Here is a 20,359-nt window from a genome sequence, read left to right on the forward strand (position 1 = left end):
TTAAATGTTCTTTTATACGATTTTGCATACAAATAAGACCTATAAGACTTTAACTTACCGATTAGAAACGGTGCCACATCAAATAAGCACACCGGCGTTTTAAAGATCAACAAACACTCGGTGTTAATTAAAATGAATTATTTCTTTCCAAATATTTTCCCCAAATATCACATTAAAAATCAAAAGACAATTATTATTGAATTAGAATCTATTGTATCGTTTACGGGAGCTACTTGTACCAACTTTTACCGTCTTTCGGTATAACGCGGCCAGGGATCGAACCCACGACCTCCCGCTCCGTAGGTGGACGACTTGACCACTGGGCCACGGAAACGTTAATTTGATAATAAATAATTAACTTTTAATCGCGTTATAAACGCTTATGAAAATTGTGGTCTTCAAAGACGATATTTGAGCACATATCAACATTTGCTGAAGGGTTCCAGCTTTTGATATTTCTGTTTTAACACTCCTTATGATTTGCCACACTTTATTTCGTTATTAAAATAGTGCATTTTACAAACCTTGAGCGAATCATTTTAAAAAATAAGTAAAACACCAACACATGTAAGTATGTGGTGTTATGAATACTTGTTTCCGATATTTAAATGTTATTTTACCTGTTATAGGTGAACAATATGGCATAAAATTACCAATAACCATGAGGCAAGGTCGGAAGTGAAGTTACGAAACCGTATATATAGTGGTATTTAGCCTTTTCTTTTTATATGTTTTTCTTAGGACCTTTAAGAAAGTCACGTGATTAATGGCTGCAAACACATAGCAACAGATACACAACGAATAAAAAAACCCGTTTTAAACTGACACAGTATAAAAATGAGTTCCAGCGGAGAGGAAGAAGAAACCGGACCAACTGTTGACGCAGTTGACCCGGAAGAGAGAATTGCAGCCCGTAGAATAAGGATTCAGAAACGGGTTGAAGCTGCGCGGAGGTTAGTTCAATTCCACCCAAGTTGTTCAAATTGTGCCTTAACTGTCATTTGTTGCAAATACATGTCCAATTATTTGTTTTATTGTTGAAAAAATATTTTAAAGCTGCTTCGTGATAAAATTGATTTCATTGACACGCTAGATTTTGCCACAGAAAATTGACATCAAATATTGTCCTCAGCTGGCATCATCGAAGTTAGTCTTTTGAATGAACTAGCCAGAATTCTTTACATACATGTATCAGTTGTTTCATTATAAAGGAATAGTACACTTATGTCACAATGATAGTTGTTTGCAAGTAATTATTTAAATGTGGGTACGGTACATAATCAAGATGAATGCATGATCAGTGTTGATCAGATGCTCATATTCAGATTGATCATTCAATTTTTTAGATAGTTTAGGTAGTTTATCTAATGTATTGGAATTGTATTTGTTTACATAAAACATTGAGTGATAATGCACAAATTACTCTTTTGACTGATTGAATTTGAGTGACTCCTTTTAAACTTTTCTTTGCGGGGACAGCATGCAACAACCAGAGTCAAAAAGCGCTCTCTGTGAGGCAGCCAAATTCTATCAGGATATTACAAAGATCTATCTTGTAACATTCTGATGCATATATGATTTAATTTTTAGTAGAGAGTGCAAGTGCTAGCACCTGGTAGTCAAATGTGTATGTCATAAATATGCAGAAAATGCTGCATCAGATAAATTTCATTTCATGCAATACCCTAATTGATTTTAGTGACAACTGGTTTGTTAAAAATAATCCTCAAGGTATTCTTTATACCTAATGGTTTGTCAAATAATTGTATTCCATTCTAATGTAAAGAACATGTCCGAAACTAAAAAAACACCAGACCCAAAATCACAGAATACAACTCATATGTAATTAACCTCAGGTCTGCTTACAGTGGTACAGTCAGAAACAATGTTTTGACAATTGATGTCTGATGTATTCTTTAAAATTTCAGAGCTGCCTTGGGTGAAGACCCAAATGAAAAGAAAGAGATTAAAGAAGAACTGACTAAGAGCAGAAAGCAGATAGAGGAGAGTCGACTTCGCCTGACGAAGCTTAAGCAGGATGGGTTTGATCTGGTCACTAACATCAGAGTGGCGGGCGATGCCCGGGAAGCCATGAGGAGAAATGAAGAAGAGGATGCTAAAAGACAGAGGTGAATTTTTATTTGTGAATTTTATCATCATTCTTTCTTTTCTTTGTGTAAATTGAGTCCAAATCCATGTCTACACTGCCTTTATTCCATGATCTATATATGTAGCTTATAAAATGATTTGTTATCTTTTTATAATGGTAGATTAAAATAAAAGTATTTTTAAAGCAGATAGGAAAATACCCCATAAGTAAATTTTATATTAAATCATGTGAGAAATAAAAGGGTTATTGTTTTGAGTTATCTTTTTCAGGAAAGATAAACTTGAACAGGAAGCAAAATCGGGAGCAGAAAGATTTGAAGAGGTAATCATTATTACAAAATTGGAATTTTATTCGTCGTTTAATTATATTTTGTTCAGTGGAAAGGCAGTTCTCTTAAAATTGACCATACAATTATTTTGTAAATCAGCAGTCAGCTGTTATTGATTTTAATCAGATGAATCAGTTGACTTAAAACAGGGGCTGGGTCAGTAGTTAAATTATAATCTTAAACACTAAGCTGGTTATGTATTTATGGTACCCCAAAATGGGTGGAGAGTCTGTGAACCCTCCTGCATTATATAAGGTCAGTAACAAACAAATGTAATTTCTTGTTCTCATAATTGGTGGATATTGAAGCAAGAACAACAAGCATATAAAATATTATTAATAATTAAAACAAATTAAGCAAATTAAGACTTCGAATTACTGTTCGAAAATATTTTTTATTTATTAATGCAAAAATTCAAACAATGATGAAATAATTGATGTCATTGTTTGTTTAATTGTAACAGTTTTAGACCTTCATTGTGTTTGTGTTTTTTCCAGATCACAAAGAAATGGGAACAAGCATTGCAGCACTCAATTCCTCAATCACTTCATGAGGTAAGTTGTTACATTATAGCTAGCCTAGCAAGCCACACAGAAACTGTGCACTGTCAAAGTTGAATATAAACAATCAAAATAAATGAAATCTTGTCGGAGCTGAAAATTATAAAAAGCTCATTCACCGAAATGAGCACTCGTAACCCCGCTAGTCTAAAATATTAGACATGTTAAACAGGATTTTTCTAATTTGCCATATAAAAAAGACATAAAACTCTGTCACTGTACAAGTATTTGGACTGATAACCCCCCAAAGCCTTGCACTGGTAAAATTCCCCCTTGGTTTGCTTAAATTTGGATTTTATATAGCTGGTAAGGTACTCATAAAACTCTTAAGTCATTTCTTAAAATGTTTATAGTCAAAATAAAAGAAAAGTGTTATTGTATTGAGAATTGTTTTGTCTGCCTCTTATAATCCCTATCTTCTTATTACCAATCATTTACGATGTGTATTTATTAATCATTTTTTTATATTAAATAAAATCAATGAAATAAAGTTATGATATTCTATGACCAGTGTGATACTTTGCTTATTGCTGGTTAGGTAATGCCTTTCTGCATAAATTGTAAAATTAGCCTCTCAAAAAATAAATACCTAAATCTAGCTGTGGTACATTTCTTTCTAATTTATCTCATTGCAGTAACAAATCATTATAATGATATATTTATTCTCAATCCTGGCAAATATTTTGGATAGTATTTAAGAGGGATTAAAAATATGAATCTTAAGTATGAATCTCTCTTATATTTCTCTTTATTTTACAGATGTTGATGACTCAGAAAACGTCCTGTGATGCGATGATCGATGAGAAGAACAAACTGATCAATGATTTCCAACAGGTACATGTTTTAGTTTGAATCTTTTTAGATATTGCCGTAATTTTCTAATTTTGTATTTAAATCTATGCGTGTATGTCTGTCAAGACTTATTATGTCTCCCCCTCTCTGGGGGAGACATATTGTTTTTGCCCTGTCCGTCAGTCCGGTAGTCCGTCAGTCCGTCAGTCCGTACGTCACACTTCGTTTCCGATCGATAACTGGAAAACCGCATGACCTAGGATCACCAAACTTGGTAGGGAGGTTGGTCGTGATGTGTAGAGGATCCCTATTGTTTTTGGGGTCACTAGGTCAAAGGTCAAGGTCGCGGCGACCCCCAATATAAAAAACATTTCTGCTCAAAATCTTGAGAACGGTTTGACCTAGGTTCACCAAACTTGGTAGGGAGGTTGGTCATGAGGTGTAGAAGATCCCTATTGTTTTTGGGGTCACTAGGTCAAAGGTCAAGGTCGCGGCGACCCCCAATGTAAAAAACATTTCCGCTCAATATCTTGAGAACGGTTTGACCTAGGTTCACCAAACTTGGTAGGGAGGTTGGTCATGAGGTGTAGAAGATCCCTATTGTTTTTGGGGTCACTAGGTCAAAGGTCAAGGTCGCGGCGACCCCCAATGTAAAAAACATTTCCGCTGAATATCTTGAGAATGGTTTGACCTAGGTTCACCAAACTTGGTAGGGAGGTTGATCATGAGGTTTAGAAAACTCCTATATTTTGGGGGGTCACAAGGTCAAAGGTCAACGTCGCTGTGACCTCTAATGTAAAAAAATATTTCCGTGCAATATCAGGAGAATGCTTTGTTCGTTTCCGATCGATAACTGGAAAACCGCATGACCTAGGATCACCAAACTTGGTAGGGAGGTTGGTCGTGAGGTGTAGAGGATCCCTATTGTTTTTGGGGTCACTAGGTCAAAGGTCAAGGTCGCGGCGACCCCCAATATAAAAAACATTTCTGCTCAAAATCTTGAGAACGGTTTGACCTAGGTTCACCAAACTTGGTAGGGAGGTTGGTCGTGAGGTGTAGAGGATCCCTATTGTTTTTGGGGTCACTAGGTCAAAGGTCAAGGTCGCGGCGACCCCCAATATAAAAAACATTTCTGCTCAAAATCTTGAGAACGGTTTGACCTAGGTTCACCAAACTTGGTAGGGAGGTTGGTCATGAGGTGTAGAAGATCCCTATTGTTTTTGGGGTCACTAGGTCAAAGGTCAAGGTCGCGGCGACCCCAATGTAAAAAACATTTCCGCTCAATATCTTGAGAATGGTTTGACCTAGGTTCACCAAACTTGGTAGGGAGGAAGTACAAATTTCATGTCCATCATTGATTATTTCTCACCTACGACCACACAATGGGGGAGACATGCGCTTTTTCAAAAAAGCAATCTCTAGTTAAAAAATGCTATTTAAGTATAACATAAGCTCTTCAGGGCTTTCTAATAGATAATTGACTGTAGAGCTTAATGATAAATTATTAACTGTAGACTTTGTAGATCAATTAATTACACTTCAGAGGTTTGGGATCAGTGAAATGACCAAGAATGATATTGATTACATAATAAAGAAATTTTAACCTGAAAGTTTTAACTATTTCCAATCACTAAATGACTCGGTGTATATTTCCGATCAATGAATGGCTTTGTCTGAATAAATTTGATCAGATATTGACTTATTTCTCTTTTAGGAACTGAAAAGCAAGGATGACCAATATGTGAAAGATCTGAAAAAACAGGCTGATGATGTGGATCTCATGATTGAGCGTATGGAAGAACAGATTAAAAATCTCACTAAGGCTCTGCGGGAAGAGATGAAAGAAATTGAGGTATGAATTGCATAATAATTTTTTGGTTAGATAACTGAAAATCTTATCTTCACTGATCAGATGGTGTATCATTTTTGCCTATAGAAAATTCTGCTTTGTGACAAAAATGTGTGTTTAACTGTACAAGTTCTTGTCAGACTTTTTTATCAAATGTTTATTTTAGAAATAAAGATTGAAACATTATGTTAAGTTATGTGAATATAATGGTAAATAGTTTTTTTTATCAAACAGATATTGAAAATTTGTGGTTGATTTGCATGTTGAATGACTATCTAAAAATAAATAAACCGAGAGTGTACTTGAAGATAGTGCATGATGTTGATAAAGAAGACTTAAGTTTTTATTATATCACCTGGCCCCAATTTCTCGAAATTTCTTAAATCCCTTATAATATTAAGCTAAGCTTGCACTATTTTTGTTTTTAAATTAATTGCGTAATATTTACATATTAAAGAGTTTTTAGACTTAAGATATGAATTATCTATATAAACTATGTATTTGGGCTAATTGAAATAAGCTACTTAAGCCTGTTAAGCCTAAGAAGTTTTGAAAAATTGGGGCCAGCATATAAATTATGTAAGAGCTTGATTTGAGGACATTATATGAAGTGAAACATAAATGAAGGCTTATGAAGCTGATCAACATAACATTTTCAAACATCTTCACCCCAGATGGCATTTGTGGCAGAGAGAAACGACTCACTTGAACTCCACAAGCGAAAGTGGGAAGAGCGGATGCAGCATCGACGTGACAAAGAAGTTGAGTACATGAAGTCTCGTGAAAAACGTGTTGAGGATTACGAGAACCAGCTTCAACACTTACGTGTCCAGGATTCTGAGGAATATAACATGGTCAAGATTAGGCTAGAGACAGATGTTCAGGTATGGTTTAACCTTAAAATGGATGTACTGGTAGGGTTTAACATTGAGACAGATGTACTGGTAAGGTTTAACCTAGAGACAGATGTACTGGTAGGGTTTAACCTAGAGACAGATGTCCTGGTAGGGTTTAACCTAGAGACAGATGTCCTGGTAGGGTTTAACCTAGAGACAGATGTACTGGTAGGGTTTATCCTAGAGACAAATGTACTGATATGGTTTAACCTAGAGACAGATGTCCTGGTAGGGTTTAACCTAGAGACAAATGTCATGGTAGTGTTTAACCTAGAGACAGATTTACTGGTAGGGTTTAACCTAGAGACAGATGTACTGGTAGGGTTTAACCTAGAGACAGATGTACTGGTAGGGTTTAACCTTAAGACGTTAAGTTCAAACATGTGTAGTATATAATTAAGTACTGTATTGTATAGTTCAAAACTGTATAGTAGTGTTGGGCAAAAACTCTCTAATTACAAAGGTGGCCATACATTTTACACTTGGGGTAAATATATGCTCCTTTCAAATTTGGCTTCAGTGTTGAACTCTTATAAGTAGCTAATAACATGATAAAGCTACCATTATAGGTTTTTAAAATGTCGCATTCAGGTTACTGTTAACTAACAAACATACATATAGTTATTAAGTATATTTGATCGACAAATTCATACATCGAAAACAAACATTTTCATAGTCTTAACATCCATGACGCAGTTACTAGCCTTTTTGATGTTTACAAGTAATAAACAAATGGGGGTCGAAAAAGGTTAGGCTAACACTTGCAAAGAAACAAAAGTTTGATTCGTGTGAATAAAGATAATGAGTTTGGTTTTTGTCTTCCTCAGCTGTTGGAGCAGCAACTACAGCAGATGAGAGCCACGTATCAGCTCAACCAGGAGAAACTAGAGTATAACTTCCAGGTGCTGAAGAAACGTGACGACGAAAACACCATCACCAAGTCTCAACAGAAAAGGAAAATCACAAGGTAGGCACCAGTCCTAGAATTGAAATGGAGAGAGAAAGTTTAAAATAATTTAGCATGTCTAATTTGCAATGTGCTAAAATTTACCTCAAAATGGTAAATTCCTGCGTGTAAAAGACTGTTCTTCCTACAATTGATAATCTGTCCTTTTTATGTTTATAAGTGTGACTATCAGCTGTCATTTCGACCACTGATTTACGAAACCTGCCAATATACCTAGTATAGTTATATGTTAGTTTTATTACCATTGTAATTTTAAACTTCAGTCTCTATTTCTTTAACAACAATTGTGAAGAGAGTTATATTGACTTATGCTTACTCACTCTGTTAGGAGGGTGTGGTCTTGTGTTGTTGGGAAAACAGCAGTATCCAATTGTATAATACTTGGATAAGTTGTCCACAGGCTATATTTAGACTAGTTTGCATGTCCAAATGCTATGATTGGTTAAAAATAATTTTTGGATAAATATTGACCAATCAATAATTATCTTGGTTAACATTGACCAAATCAAAACGTTAACCAGTTTTGTACAATTAGCCACAGAGTGCCAGTAGAAAACTGACTTGTATGGCTGATGTGCTTAACCACTGCGCTTACCACACAACCTTATTACCATTGTTATCACTTGCAGGCTTCAAGACGTCCTGAACGGTCTGCGGATCAAGTGTGCGAAGCAGGAGAAACAGTACAGGGATGAGAACTCACAGCTTAACGATGACTACAAGAAAATCATGGAGCAGTTTAAAGATTTGCAGAAGAAAAATAGGTAATGGGGATTGAAGGTGTAGTTTTCATATACAGTCGAAACTTGCTATGTCAAAGTCGTTGGCACTTCAGGAAATACTTCGAGATAACAAACATTCTATATAACTGAAAAACAGAACATGTCTAACTGGACCAAAAATATTTGAAAAAAAGTTCGACATAACAAGAATATCGAGATAACGGAGTTTGACATAGCAAGTTTCGACTGTAATATATAACATAAGTGGCCATTTAATATAGAATTTTTATACTTATTTTCAATGACCAAAAATATGATCTTTTATGCATATCTTACCATAAATACCAACTTGAAGCGCTGAATGCATAAAAGGCTGCTTAGAATTGTGCTAACCGGGTATTTACAATGCTTTGCATCAATTATTTTAAGATAAAAAAGATACTAGTTTTTATTTATACCAAAAAGTGAATATGCAAGATGACATGAATATTTACTTCCATTAGAAATAAGGTACATGTTAGTCTGAGGTTCAAACTTTTTGTTGCCTGTTCTAAACACTGGAAAAAAAGTTCACAGCATACAATGCTGTTCTTAAAGAAAAATCTTTTTCAGATTTTGAAAACACTTAAATAGGTATGAAGAATAGAAAAGTATGAAGGGGCAAAATACTAATTATTAAAACAATTTACATGAAGGAAGTCTGGTAGTGCATGACTGCTAAAATCAGGATCTCGGGGTTCGATTTGGAAGCTTTGGAGGCCGTCAGACTCTGAGAATATTGCAAAGGAAGACTAAGGCTGATATTGTGTTTCTTCTTCTTAGTATTAGAACTTCAACAATATCTACATGTATATTGCAGACACTTCACCCAGGCAGATGCCAACAAGTTTAACGATGTGTGGTGTATGAACGAGGAAGAGTTGAAGGACTTCGTAAGCAATGTGCTCGAGGCTGATCGCATCATCAGCACGCAGCAGATGGGGCTTGACTGGGCACCATCTGACCTGTGAGTAAACCAGTCTTAAAATCATTGATTGTTCATAATTATAGCATGCACATTTGAAGCAAGTTTTACAAATCTTTCATAGGGCGAATTTTAGAGTACCGGTACTGTTCCATTGACCAGATCCAGGAATTATGTCATTTTTTAGAGCTATGCCCCTTGAGTGACATAGACAGAGTGACAAGTGTTGAAATCCTCTTAATGTACCGTACTCTTGTTTTATATAAGTTAACATGGGCTTTCATTAGCCATCTTAGATTATAAACACCCTCAACTTATGTCGAGAAGCCAGCTTTAGCTTTTATAAATTCATCCACAAATGCATTAAATATGCTGTATTGTAGTTGTAGTCAAATAATTATCCTGCCTGTATTTTAGACTGTAGCATGTCTTGATAAGTCTGTTTAATATATTTTCAAGTACCCGGTACCTTTAAGCTGTATTCTAATTTTAGCATCAATTCTAATTTTTAGGTATTACCAAGTATATATTAGTGTTTTGTCACCTGAATAAACAACAATCAATCAATCAAGCAATCAACACATACTTTGGAAATTCATTAAGTCAAAACATATTATAAGTTTGAAAGGTGTCTGACTGTTGTTGTGTTTCCAGGTCGTTCATGGAGAATATTGGGCCACTGATGGAGGAGGAGTCAAAGATGTCGGGTGTGACAGCAAAGCAGGTCGTACAGGAAGTGCTCTCCGCTACGGGAGACAGGCAGACAGGTACATAGTTTGCTGAATATATAATATATATTATATACAGTCAATCCCTATTTACTCAATTTCCCTGAGAGACCAATAAAAATACCTCTTGCCTTGGAAAATTCAAGACAAGCAGGAATGTTTACCTTCAGAATAAAAAAAACGGTCCTTAACATCTTGTTTGAGCCAACAGTGTTCGACTGTACTGAATAATCTCCAGTTATAAATAAATAGGACGTGGTGAAAGGAAAGGCGTCTTGTAGTGGAAAACATGAAAAATGTCAATGTTTATTTGGTGCTTCCCTTTTTTTCATCGATTTTGTAGTTTTTCCAATGCAATTTTACACAAAATTTTGTAATTCAATCTTGTAGTTAATGTAGTGTTTTTGTTGTTAAGTAAAAACCTGAAAAGGTTTCGATTTTGTTGAACACGTAATCTATATATTATAATCAAGTTTTCTATTTATTCTGCAATTTTAGAGGGCAAAAAATTTACTCACAGATGTATCATTATGTTTGGTGTTGTCTGGGATGTTAAGTTAAGGAAAAGCTTTACAGTTGGCCATGCATATTTTTCTACAAAAAGTTCATTAATTAAGCCAAAATAAAATACTGTAAACTCATTTCAGCTGGAAGTCAGGCCCAAGATGAAGACCAGCAGTCAGAAATGAGCGACGATATTCCCGCCGACAGGAAACCAAAGAAATCGAGCATACTTGACAAAATTTCAGCTCAGACCATAAAACAGATCCTCGAGTTGCTGTGTGATGAATCGGTGAGTGTGTTGTTTTTTGTGCATGTTGAGTTAAGACACTGTAATTTTACATAAGTTATTTTGTAGCTTTCAAGCAATCCATGAGTAAGTTGTATTTTTAGCTCGACTATTCGAAGAATTAGGAGAGCTATCCTAGTCACCCGAGCGTCTACGTCGGCGTAACCACTTATGTTAAAGTTTGCGTACCACCTCAAATATTTTCAAAGTCCATTGCCATCTAGCTTTGAAACTTTGCACGCTTGTTCACCATCATGCTCCAAACCTGTACACAGGAGGAGGTAACTCTATCAAGCATTTTGACAAAATAATGCCCCTTTTTCGACTTAGAATTTACGTTAAAGTTTGCGTACCACCACAAATATTTTCCAATTCAATTTATGTAAATATCTCAGCACATCATGTATTGCATTGAAATCTAATCCAACAGTGATTCATGCCAAAACTTTTCAATCCATACACCGAAAAGTGGCGGAATAGTCGAGCGCGCTGTCTCTGTGACAGCTCTTGTTATCTCGACATATTTCATAATATTGACAGAAATGACTTTGCTTAGCATAAATGAGTTTCAGAAACTCTTCAAGTTTTGATGAAATCTAGTCCAAAAAAACATACTTGGCAGACTGCTTTTTAGTGACTAAAGTCCAAAAACATTCTAGCAAGACTTGTGTTTAGTGACAAACAAAAGTTCCATACTTGGCAGACTGCTTTTTAGTGACTAAAGTCCAAAAACATTCTAGCAAGACTTGTGTTTAGTGACAAACAAAAGTTCCATACTTGGCAGACTGCTTTTTAGTGACTAAAGTCCAAAAACATTCTAGCAAGACTTGTGTTTAGTGACAAACAAAAGTTCCAATACATTCTAGCCAGAATATTTAGTGACATTAAAAGGTTCAAAAACCCTAACTAGCCAGACTGGTTTTAAATAACAAACAATAGTCTTAAAAAACAAACTATCCAGACTGGTTTTAAGTGACAAAAGTCTTAAAAACCAAACTAGCCAGACTGGTTTTAAGTGACATCTGAAATGAAGTAGCAGAGGGAGCCTTTTTGTGTTAACCTCACCATGTAGACATGTATTTGTTTGATTCCAGGGTTTCCTTGTGGAACAGAAGCTCAACACACTTCTGGCACCACTGGAGAAGGACGAGCAATCACTCATGAAACTTGATGCCATCTTCAGTGTAAGTTTACGTTTTATTAGCTTATTTGTGTTACAGAAAAGATACCCTCGAATTTCAATTTAAAATTCGCATTGTGAACATCAAAATGAAAAAAAAAATGTATGGAATTGTCAAGGTGAAAATTTGTGTTGAAAATCTGTAAACCTCAGGCACCAATTTCTCAAATGTTCTTCAGTGTAACTAGATTAAGTAGCTTATTTCATTAAGCCAAATTAATCTTGATTTTACTTAATATAAATTAGTTTTTCTTGAAGATGATTTATTTTTTATGTCCAAATCTCTTAAGAATGTAAATTTTACAAAAATTATTCTAAAACAAGAATAGAGAGCTTAGCTTAATCCTGTGATAAGGGACTAAAGATGTTTTGAGCAAAATGGGCAACTTTCATCAAATGAAACTTAATACCACCCCTTCACCCTCCAATTTTGTGCCAATATCTTAATTGCTTACATCAATTTTATTTCTATACAATTTATTATTGGCTTATGCTGTCCACCTTTGTGGTCTCTTTTAAATCTATTCTTTTTATGTAGATTTGAAATTTATAAATAGATCCGTCTGGCAAGACCAATAAAGTTCTGTCAGACATTTCCAACCATTTCAGAGTTACTCTTTATTTCCCTTCTAGTCACAAATTAACCGCGGAATCTTGGCTGTGCAAATATTAATACCCCTGTATCATTGTTTAAATTCCTATCTCTTTAAAACTATTTATTATAGATCTCAATCTGAAACCAATGCATGTAACGTGAGTGCTTGTGTAATTGTAGGCCCTTAACATCGACACTGAAGAGGACATCCACCTCCTGGCCAGTTACTTCATGCAGCTTAAGGGGAAACCAGGACAGGCAGAGGTTGAGGAGAAGGTAATAGTAAAAGGCCAGATAGAAGTTTTAAAATTCTAATCTTTGATATATAATTTTGTTTATTTGAATTTATCACGGTCTGCCCGTGCCCATTGGCCGCATTATGGCTTGACCCCGTAGTGAAGCCATCACGACTTGGGTTGAATCAGTACTGAGAACACCATATTCCCAGTACTACCAGTTAATTTGCGAGCACTAGGCCAGGTAGCTACTGGTAACATATTTTAACTTCTTTCGGTTTGACGTAGCCAAGCTTTGAACCCGAAGCGAACGCTCTACCACTGATCTATCGGGGCGGCCCTTCAATATATTTTTAGTCATCAAAAGACTTGAAGATGAACATTCCCCCTAATTCTCACTCTATTGCCTGGATTTTTTGAAATCAATCCTTGAGAACATGTTTCTAGTGCATGGTTAGCAAGCTTGTGCTAATTTTGACTACGGTACTTTTAAAATTAAAATTTTGATTTTTTAGTATGATTTAGAAATACTTAAGCCTTCTATCATGATAAATACTTAACTATTTTAATAAACATCGCCATTACTGCATTTACTTCAACTTCATGATGAGGATTTGAAATTCAAGACGTTTAACTTAAATTGTGGAATCATTGACAACATTGATGCCACTATCAACTTTTAACTAACAAGCTTATGATCTAATTTGCATTTATTTAAATTGTTCATCTTGGTCAATTAAAACTTGAAATTAATCAACGCCTCTAAATATTTCTTATTCAGAAAGAAGATGAGGAATCAAAGACGTTTTACTCAGAGAGTGAGATGGCTGACGACCTCGATGCCGAGATCTACAAACTGACTGGCAAAGAAGGAGACGCGGTGTCAACGAAGAGCGAAACAGTGGAGCTTATAAACCCGAACGAGGTTCTAAAGGCACTCCGACTGTTTGTGGACCAGCACAGGAAGCCACAGAGGTATGTTACATCATTTATTAGTAGGTGAGACATTTTAATGCCAGGCAGTTCATCATAAATATTCTTTAAAAGTCAAATCTCGATCTCAACTCTTTACCACAAAGCATCAACAGTTAATCAAATTCACGCATGTTTAACACCTTTTAAAAGCGCATTCCCTCAAAGAAAAATTTGATTAAAAAAAGTCAAGATTCCAAGGAAAACTAATTCTAGAGCAAATATATTATTTGAGTAAATGATAAAAAAAAGCAATGAGTGGTACTTAGTTATGGTACATTTTTTTGCTGTAGAATTATTTATCTTTGGCATCTTGTCTTAAGTTATTTATAAACATAATCTATGAGAGAATGCGTTTTTTTTTTAAGTGCAAAAACATATAATTATACAATTTTGAATAACTTTTGATGTTATTTGGTCAAATTATGGATTAGGTCAAGACTAGGATTGTGATTTGTCTTAAGAATGTTAGTGATGTACTGCCTGGCATTGCAGTGTATTCTTTTAATGGTGGGCCAGATGTGTTCAGTCCAATTTGTCTTGGTTTTTTCTTGTGACATAAATTTAATGTGAAAATATAAAGACTTTGCATTCAAAAAACTTTAGAAAATTATGAAATTTTCTAATTCCTCTGAAATCTGTGAAAATATTTATTGTGATTTCATGATGTTTAAGAAGAACAGACATTCGAGCAATCTATCTTTACAATATAGAGCTTACTGCATATTTTGTTGATTAGATGGATATGAAATCATAAGCTGGCCTGCCTTTAAACAAATTTAAAGAATGTTAACATTTCTCAGGCAATATTTTAAATTTACATGATAATCTAACAATCAAATCATGAAAAATCTCCAAAAAAGTCACCAGTAGAAGATATAGGCATGATTTTAATGCCTTTTATTTAGGCTCAATTTACTAAGTTTTTACATGAGCTTGTAAATGAATCCTTACAGAGAGAAAGGGAAGGCATCTCAATTCAAAATCAAGTCTCTGGGTGATCGAGATGACACAGGTGACTCGGAATACTGGGCGAAGTACGCTCAGGTGATTGATAAGAAGAAGGAGCGTCTCTGGGATGCTCTACTTGAGGGACTGGAAAAATACAGGTATGTTTGTCTAGTTTGAAGTAAGTAATTTTAGCTTGTGTGGTTAGCTATGCGCCTACATGAATCAATCTAGTATTAGATAGTGCTGGTGTCCCTTTCTAGACACCAAGAGAACGTGCCCCATTATCGACAAAGGCAAGAGGTGGTGGTGGTGGTGGTTGTTGTGGTTTGTAGCAGATCAATACTAAATAAAAAAGCTGGCAGTAAATGAACAGGCAAAATGTGCTGTTAATTAACCATTCTTGAATATCCTTTCTTCCAGTGATACCCTGGGCTCAAGAGCTGGACTTATTAACGAAACTGATGCGCTAAGACAACAGAACGCCGAGCTCCGAATGTTGCTTCATCAGTATGTCAACTCCAAGGTACGTCACTTTTTAAATACCAATATTATTCAAGTGTAAGTGGCCAAATTGTGTAAATTTTAAACTAAAATTCATTAAAACTCGCAGGAGGCAATCAATTATGATTAGGAGCATTGTGAGTTTGTTATAATTACATACAAAATTCATCATTTTGTTTAAGAAAATAATGCAACATTTTTGCATTTGATATAATTTATATAAAACAATTTCACATTGAGAAAAAAGATCATATTAAATGTCAAGGTCAATGGTATCCAAATTGAGTGACCTTGACATTTCACATGATTCAGGGTTACAAAAGCGTGTAGCAAGCAAATGCCAGTCTTTTGTCTGTTTGTTGTTTTTTCATTTGAAACAGCAAATAACTAAATGATTATTAAAGGCAGAGTTATGGGTCTGGGCTATTCCAGTAAAACATATAACCCACGGGGGGAGGCAATTTTTTTAAATAGTATATAGGTGGGTGTCTTTTTTCGCTTATTTCAACCCCACAAAGGTAAATTTGCTTCTGTAGGGGGGTGGCATAATTTAAAAGTGCCTTCCCTCTGGGGGTTATATGTTTAAATGAAATAGCCCTTAGGCAATATGTGTACTTAATTTCATGTGAATATCATCAAACTTTTTTAATTATGGCCAAGGTCAAGGTTTTTGCAATATGACATCATTGCGAACAAAACCAAGAATAATCATATTTTTACGATTTTTTTCTTTAAAAATTATATAAAAATCAAATCTAATTATGTACATTTGACACGTGAAACCAATGATAACAACACAAAGGCTATCACAAACCCTAGACTTTTTTGCTCAAAAACCTGATAAGTTTATAATCCAGGGATGTGGTTTGTCTGCACATTTGCAGATTTCAGCAGATCTTATGGCTCTGGAAAAAAAAAACTTACTTTTTTTACTTATTTAATTTTTAAAATTCAGTTCTGCTTTTACGTGAGGGGTTGTTTAGCCCTTCAGCTTCCCGTCAATCAGAATCTATAATCATATAAATGATCAAATCTATTTTTATACATTTTCAGGTGAATGCGGAGCTAGAGGTGCCGCCGACCCGTGTTCTGCAGCTTGAGATGAACCCTCCCCGTTGATGGCCCCCATCATCCCGCTTAGACAACACATATTTTACACCTAATACCCTGTGCGGGGCCTCTCACCTAAATAATGTGACTCTTGTGCAATTTTAACTACTAGTTTTTTTTCTTTTTCATTTATCAAAAATGTGAAAAAATAAACTGAATTTTGAAATGAAACGGTCTGATTTTGAAATGTTAGTAACAGTGTTACTTTATATATTATTTGTACAAAATGGCTACAAATTTCATACATAAATTTAGCAAAAATAAAGTCAATTAACAAATGGCTTATTGTTCAGAACTTTGTTATAGTTAACATCGTTGCTAACATCATCATTGTTAACTTTCAAATCGTTGCTGCTCTGGAAGTTTAATGGATACACATGTGATCTGCAATAACACTTACAAGATTTAAGACAGCTGTTTCAACTTTACTTGTATAACTCAAATATATGATGAAATAGCACATCATAAAATATATTACTAATCTATTAAGTTAACATGATACCGCTATCGATGTTGTTAACTTGTACAGTTCTGAGCAATCTGCCATATTACAATTTAAAGTCTATACTTGTACATTCATTTAATGACATATTTTTCTGCCATAGTTGTAAGAAAATGGAAATGGTAAAACTTAAATCAACAAGTCAAGTAGCCTAAAATGAAGTTTTAATTAATTCACATAAAACTGGATACTGTACGGACGTTTATAATGTTTCAAAATTTTTGAAGAAAATTAAACTGCCCTCTTTGAACTTAGGACTTCAATGAAATGTTCAATAAGATCTGGTTTGAAATAGAAAAAAAAAACATTATAAAAAGATACTTCTTTATTTTAAACACTAATAAACATGTTGACTTGTTCAAGGGCAGTGGTTTTAAGAATAATTAATGACCTTGTCTTCATGTCTCGTTAAGCTTGTTTGTTAATTAAGTTGTGTTCACCACAAATTTATCTTAAGATTGTATCTCTTTTCTGTGGTTTTGTAACATCGAAATATAGTTGAAGTACTTTAATGAATGACTGTTTGTTTCATTTTGCGAGTGGTATTTAATTATGGATATGTGTTTTATTAAATTTTACTGTCAGAACATTTTCAAAATTATGAACACTTAGCAAGATTTCAATGGAATTTTTTTAGTGGTATCACGTCTTGTATTAAGATATATTTGATAGTTTATAAGTTTATACTAAAACTTGTGCATTAATATTTCTGTACAATGCTAAGAACATAATATGGACAGATTTAGTTGTTTTTCTATGAACTAAATAACCTCTTGTTACATTTTTTGTGACAATGCTTTCTTTGTTCAATACACCAACATGTATGCTCACAATTTGACTGTGACTGTAGCCAGAGAAAATCTTTTGTGTTTTCTCTCTAAAGATCTTCTTATTCATTGACATTTTATCTGCATTTTGCGTCTCATTAAAGATGCACTTTAACTCCCCAATAAGATTTACCACAATTAATACAATTGTTTTAATATACCAAAAAGAAAGATTTCGAAAACATTAGTTCTTATGAAGGCTACCAAGACGATAGTAGATCACAGTAAATCTTTAAACACTAACCAAACATTTAATATTTTTACATTTTCAGATATTAAGTACACTGTTACAATCTTGTTGTCAGTAATTAATTTTTTTTTAAATGCATTATTAAGTAAGTTGTTAAAGGATTATCACTCAAAATGGATCTTTGTTATAGATGTGTATGTGTTAATTTTGAATAAGAGTGTCACTTTAATTTGTGATTGACAGTAGACACATTATTTCTGTGAGGGGCCGGTGTTTTATATGTTTCGCCCAAGTGGGATGATTATAAAGCTGGAGAGAGAGAGAAAGAGAAAGAGAAACCAACAGAGGCTGTATTCTATAACCACCTTAGATTGAGCTTAATTTTAAGAAAGAGAATCTGAGTGTTTTGATTGGCTGTAAAATCAATTGCCAAATGATTGAATGAAATCAATGAAGCATGTCTAAGGATGAGTATACCGTAAGAACTATATTGAATACATGACCCAAGAATTTCATGATGATGATGATAATAAATTAATTTAAAGTAAAAAGTTCATCTGCTGCCAATAGTATAAAATTGGTTACATTTTTGGTTAAGTCAAAATTATTACAGATGTTTATTGATTGGTCAATATTTATCCAATAATAACCATGAACCAATGAAAGCATTTCAATGAGAAGAACTAGATAAAAGTTAACCTGTAGACAATTCATCAATGTTTTATAGAATAAGTTGTGCTTATTCATAATTATTTGATAAACAAGGTTCTGTGATATACCAATGAATAATGTGCATTTAAGGGTTTTATATTTAAAAAATTATGCTTTCGTTTGTTGCTGTTTTAGGACTATTAAAAAGATCTTTGAAAAAGAGGGAAAAAATGATGAATTATTTCCCTCAAAAATACTTGTGAAAAATAAACGTGTAAAGGTTTATTTGTGTTGTGGTTTATATGGAGAAATGCTTCGAACATAATATGATAAAAAAAACAACAACACACAAACAGGATAAAAGCTGAAAAAAATGGAATGAAAATTTGCTTTTCCTTTTATTCTTGTATAAAATACTCAATCTTGGTGTTCGCATTTTTATGTGAGCCAATGACAAATGCATCAAAATCCAGTTGAAGCGCACACCCCTTTTTCTGTAGATCGCCAAAACTGAACCATTACACATATATGTTGCCTGGGATCTGCCATTATGTGTTTAAAACACCAATTAACCCAACAGTGAACATCATTAAAGTGAAAGCTATTGCAAAAGGTTAAAAGTGTTTACAGCTTCTTGGAAAAAAAACGCTCGTTATCTTTTTGCTGCACTTGTGTTTCAACTCTAGCATAATCAAAGGATTTACCTCTGTAATAATACGTGCGTGATCAATAGACTAGTGAAATATGTACTAATCAAAATAAGCCTGACAGATATTAAAAGGAAGCATTGCAGCTTATACTTTGTCTCGCTTCCGCCATTCTTACAAGCTGCTTCTGTAACTCTAAAGCGGCGTCCAACTCACTTTTTAACTGCTATCACTCTTTCAAGCTGCTTTTGTCACTCTTAAAAGCTGCTTTTGTCACTCTTTAAAGCTGGTTCTATCACTTTTTTTCAAGCTGCTTCTGTCACTCTTTTAAGCTGCTTCTGTCACTCTTTCAAGCCGCTTCTGCCACTCGTTCAAACTGTTTATATCATCTTTCAAGCTGCTTCTGGCACTCTTTTAAGTTGCTTCTGTCACTCTTTCAATCCACTTCTGCCACTCGTTCAAACTGTTTATATCACTCTTTCAAGCTGCTTGTGTCACTTCCAAGCTGTCTCTGTCACTCTTTCAAGCTGCTTCTGCAACTCGTTCAAGCTGCTTCTGCCACTTTTCAAGCCTCTTGTGTCACACTTCCAAGCTGTATCTGTCACTCTTTCAGGTTGCTTCTATCGTGTGTTTTTCAAGCTGCTTCTGCCACTCTTTCAAGCTGCTTCTGTCACTCTTTCAAGCTGTTTCTGTCACTCTTTCAGGCTGCTTCTGTTGTTCTTTCAAACTGCCTCTGGCACTTTTTCAAGCTGTCTCTGTCACTCTTTCAGGCTGCTTCTGTCACTCTTTCAATCTACTTCTGTCACTCTTTCAAGCTGCTTCTGTCACTCTTTCAAGCTGCTTCTGTCGTTCTTTAAAGCCGCGTCTGTTACTCTTTCAAGCTCATTCTGTCGTTCTTTAAAGCCGCGTCTGTTACTCTTTCAAGCTCATTCTGTCGTTCTTTAAAGCCGCGTCTGTTACTCTTTCAAGCTCATTCTGTCGTTCTTTAAAGCCGCGTCTGTTACTCTTTCAAGCTCATTCTGTCGTTCTTTAAAGCCGCGTCTGTTACTCTTTCAAGCTCATTCTGTCGTTCTTTAAAGCCGCGTCTGTTACTCTTTTAAGCTCATTCTGTCGTTCTTTAAAGCCGCGTCTGTTACTCTTTCAAGCTGCTTCTGTCGTTCTTTAAAGCCGCGTCTGTTACTCTTTCAAGCTCATTCTGTCGTTCTTTAAAGCCGCGTCTGTTACTCTTTCAAGCTGTTTCTGTCGTTCTTTAAAGCCGCGTCTGTTACTCTTTCAAGCTCATTCTGTCGTT

The 20,359-nt window shown here is 34.7% G+C and overlaps 1 protein-coding gene across 1 annotated transcript; it reads left to right on the top strand.

Annotated features, from left to right (window-relative positions):
* The first annotated feature begins 776 nt into the window (after positions 1-776).
* On the top strand, positions 777-18,704 carry LOC128206908 (dynein regulatory complex protein 1-like). The gene is made up of 18 exons (XM_052909646.1): positions 777-953; positions 1,929-2,129; positions 2,380-2,431; positions 2,936-2,992; positions 3,758-3,832; positions 5,505-5,642; positions 6,314-6,523; positions 7,363-7,502; positions 8,132-8,266; positions 9,084-9,230; positions 9,843-9,955; positions 10,564-10,709; positions 11,801-11,890; positions 12,662-12,757; positions 13,499-13,692; positions 14,646-14,798; positions 15,061-15,163; positions 16,195-18,704. Exons 1-18 carry the CDS (start codon positions 838-840, stop codon positions 16,258-16,260), a joined length of 2,232 nt encoding a protein of 743 aa, XP_052765606.1. The 5' UTR covers positions 777-837; the 3' UTR covers positions 16,261-18,704.
* Positions 18,705-20,359: the final 1,655 nt, after the last annotated feature.

This window comes from Mya arenaria, chromosome 10, assembly GCF_026914265.1.
Source record: "Mya arenaria isolate MELC-2E11 chromosome 10, ASM2691426v1".
NCBI lineage: Eukaryota > Metazoa > Mollusca > Bivalvia > Myida > Myidae > Mya > Mya arenaria.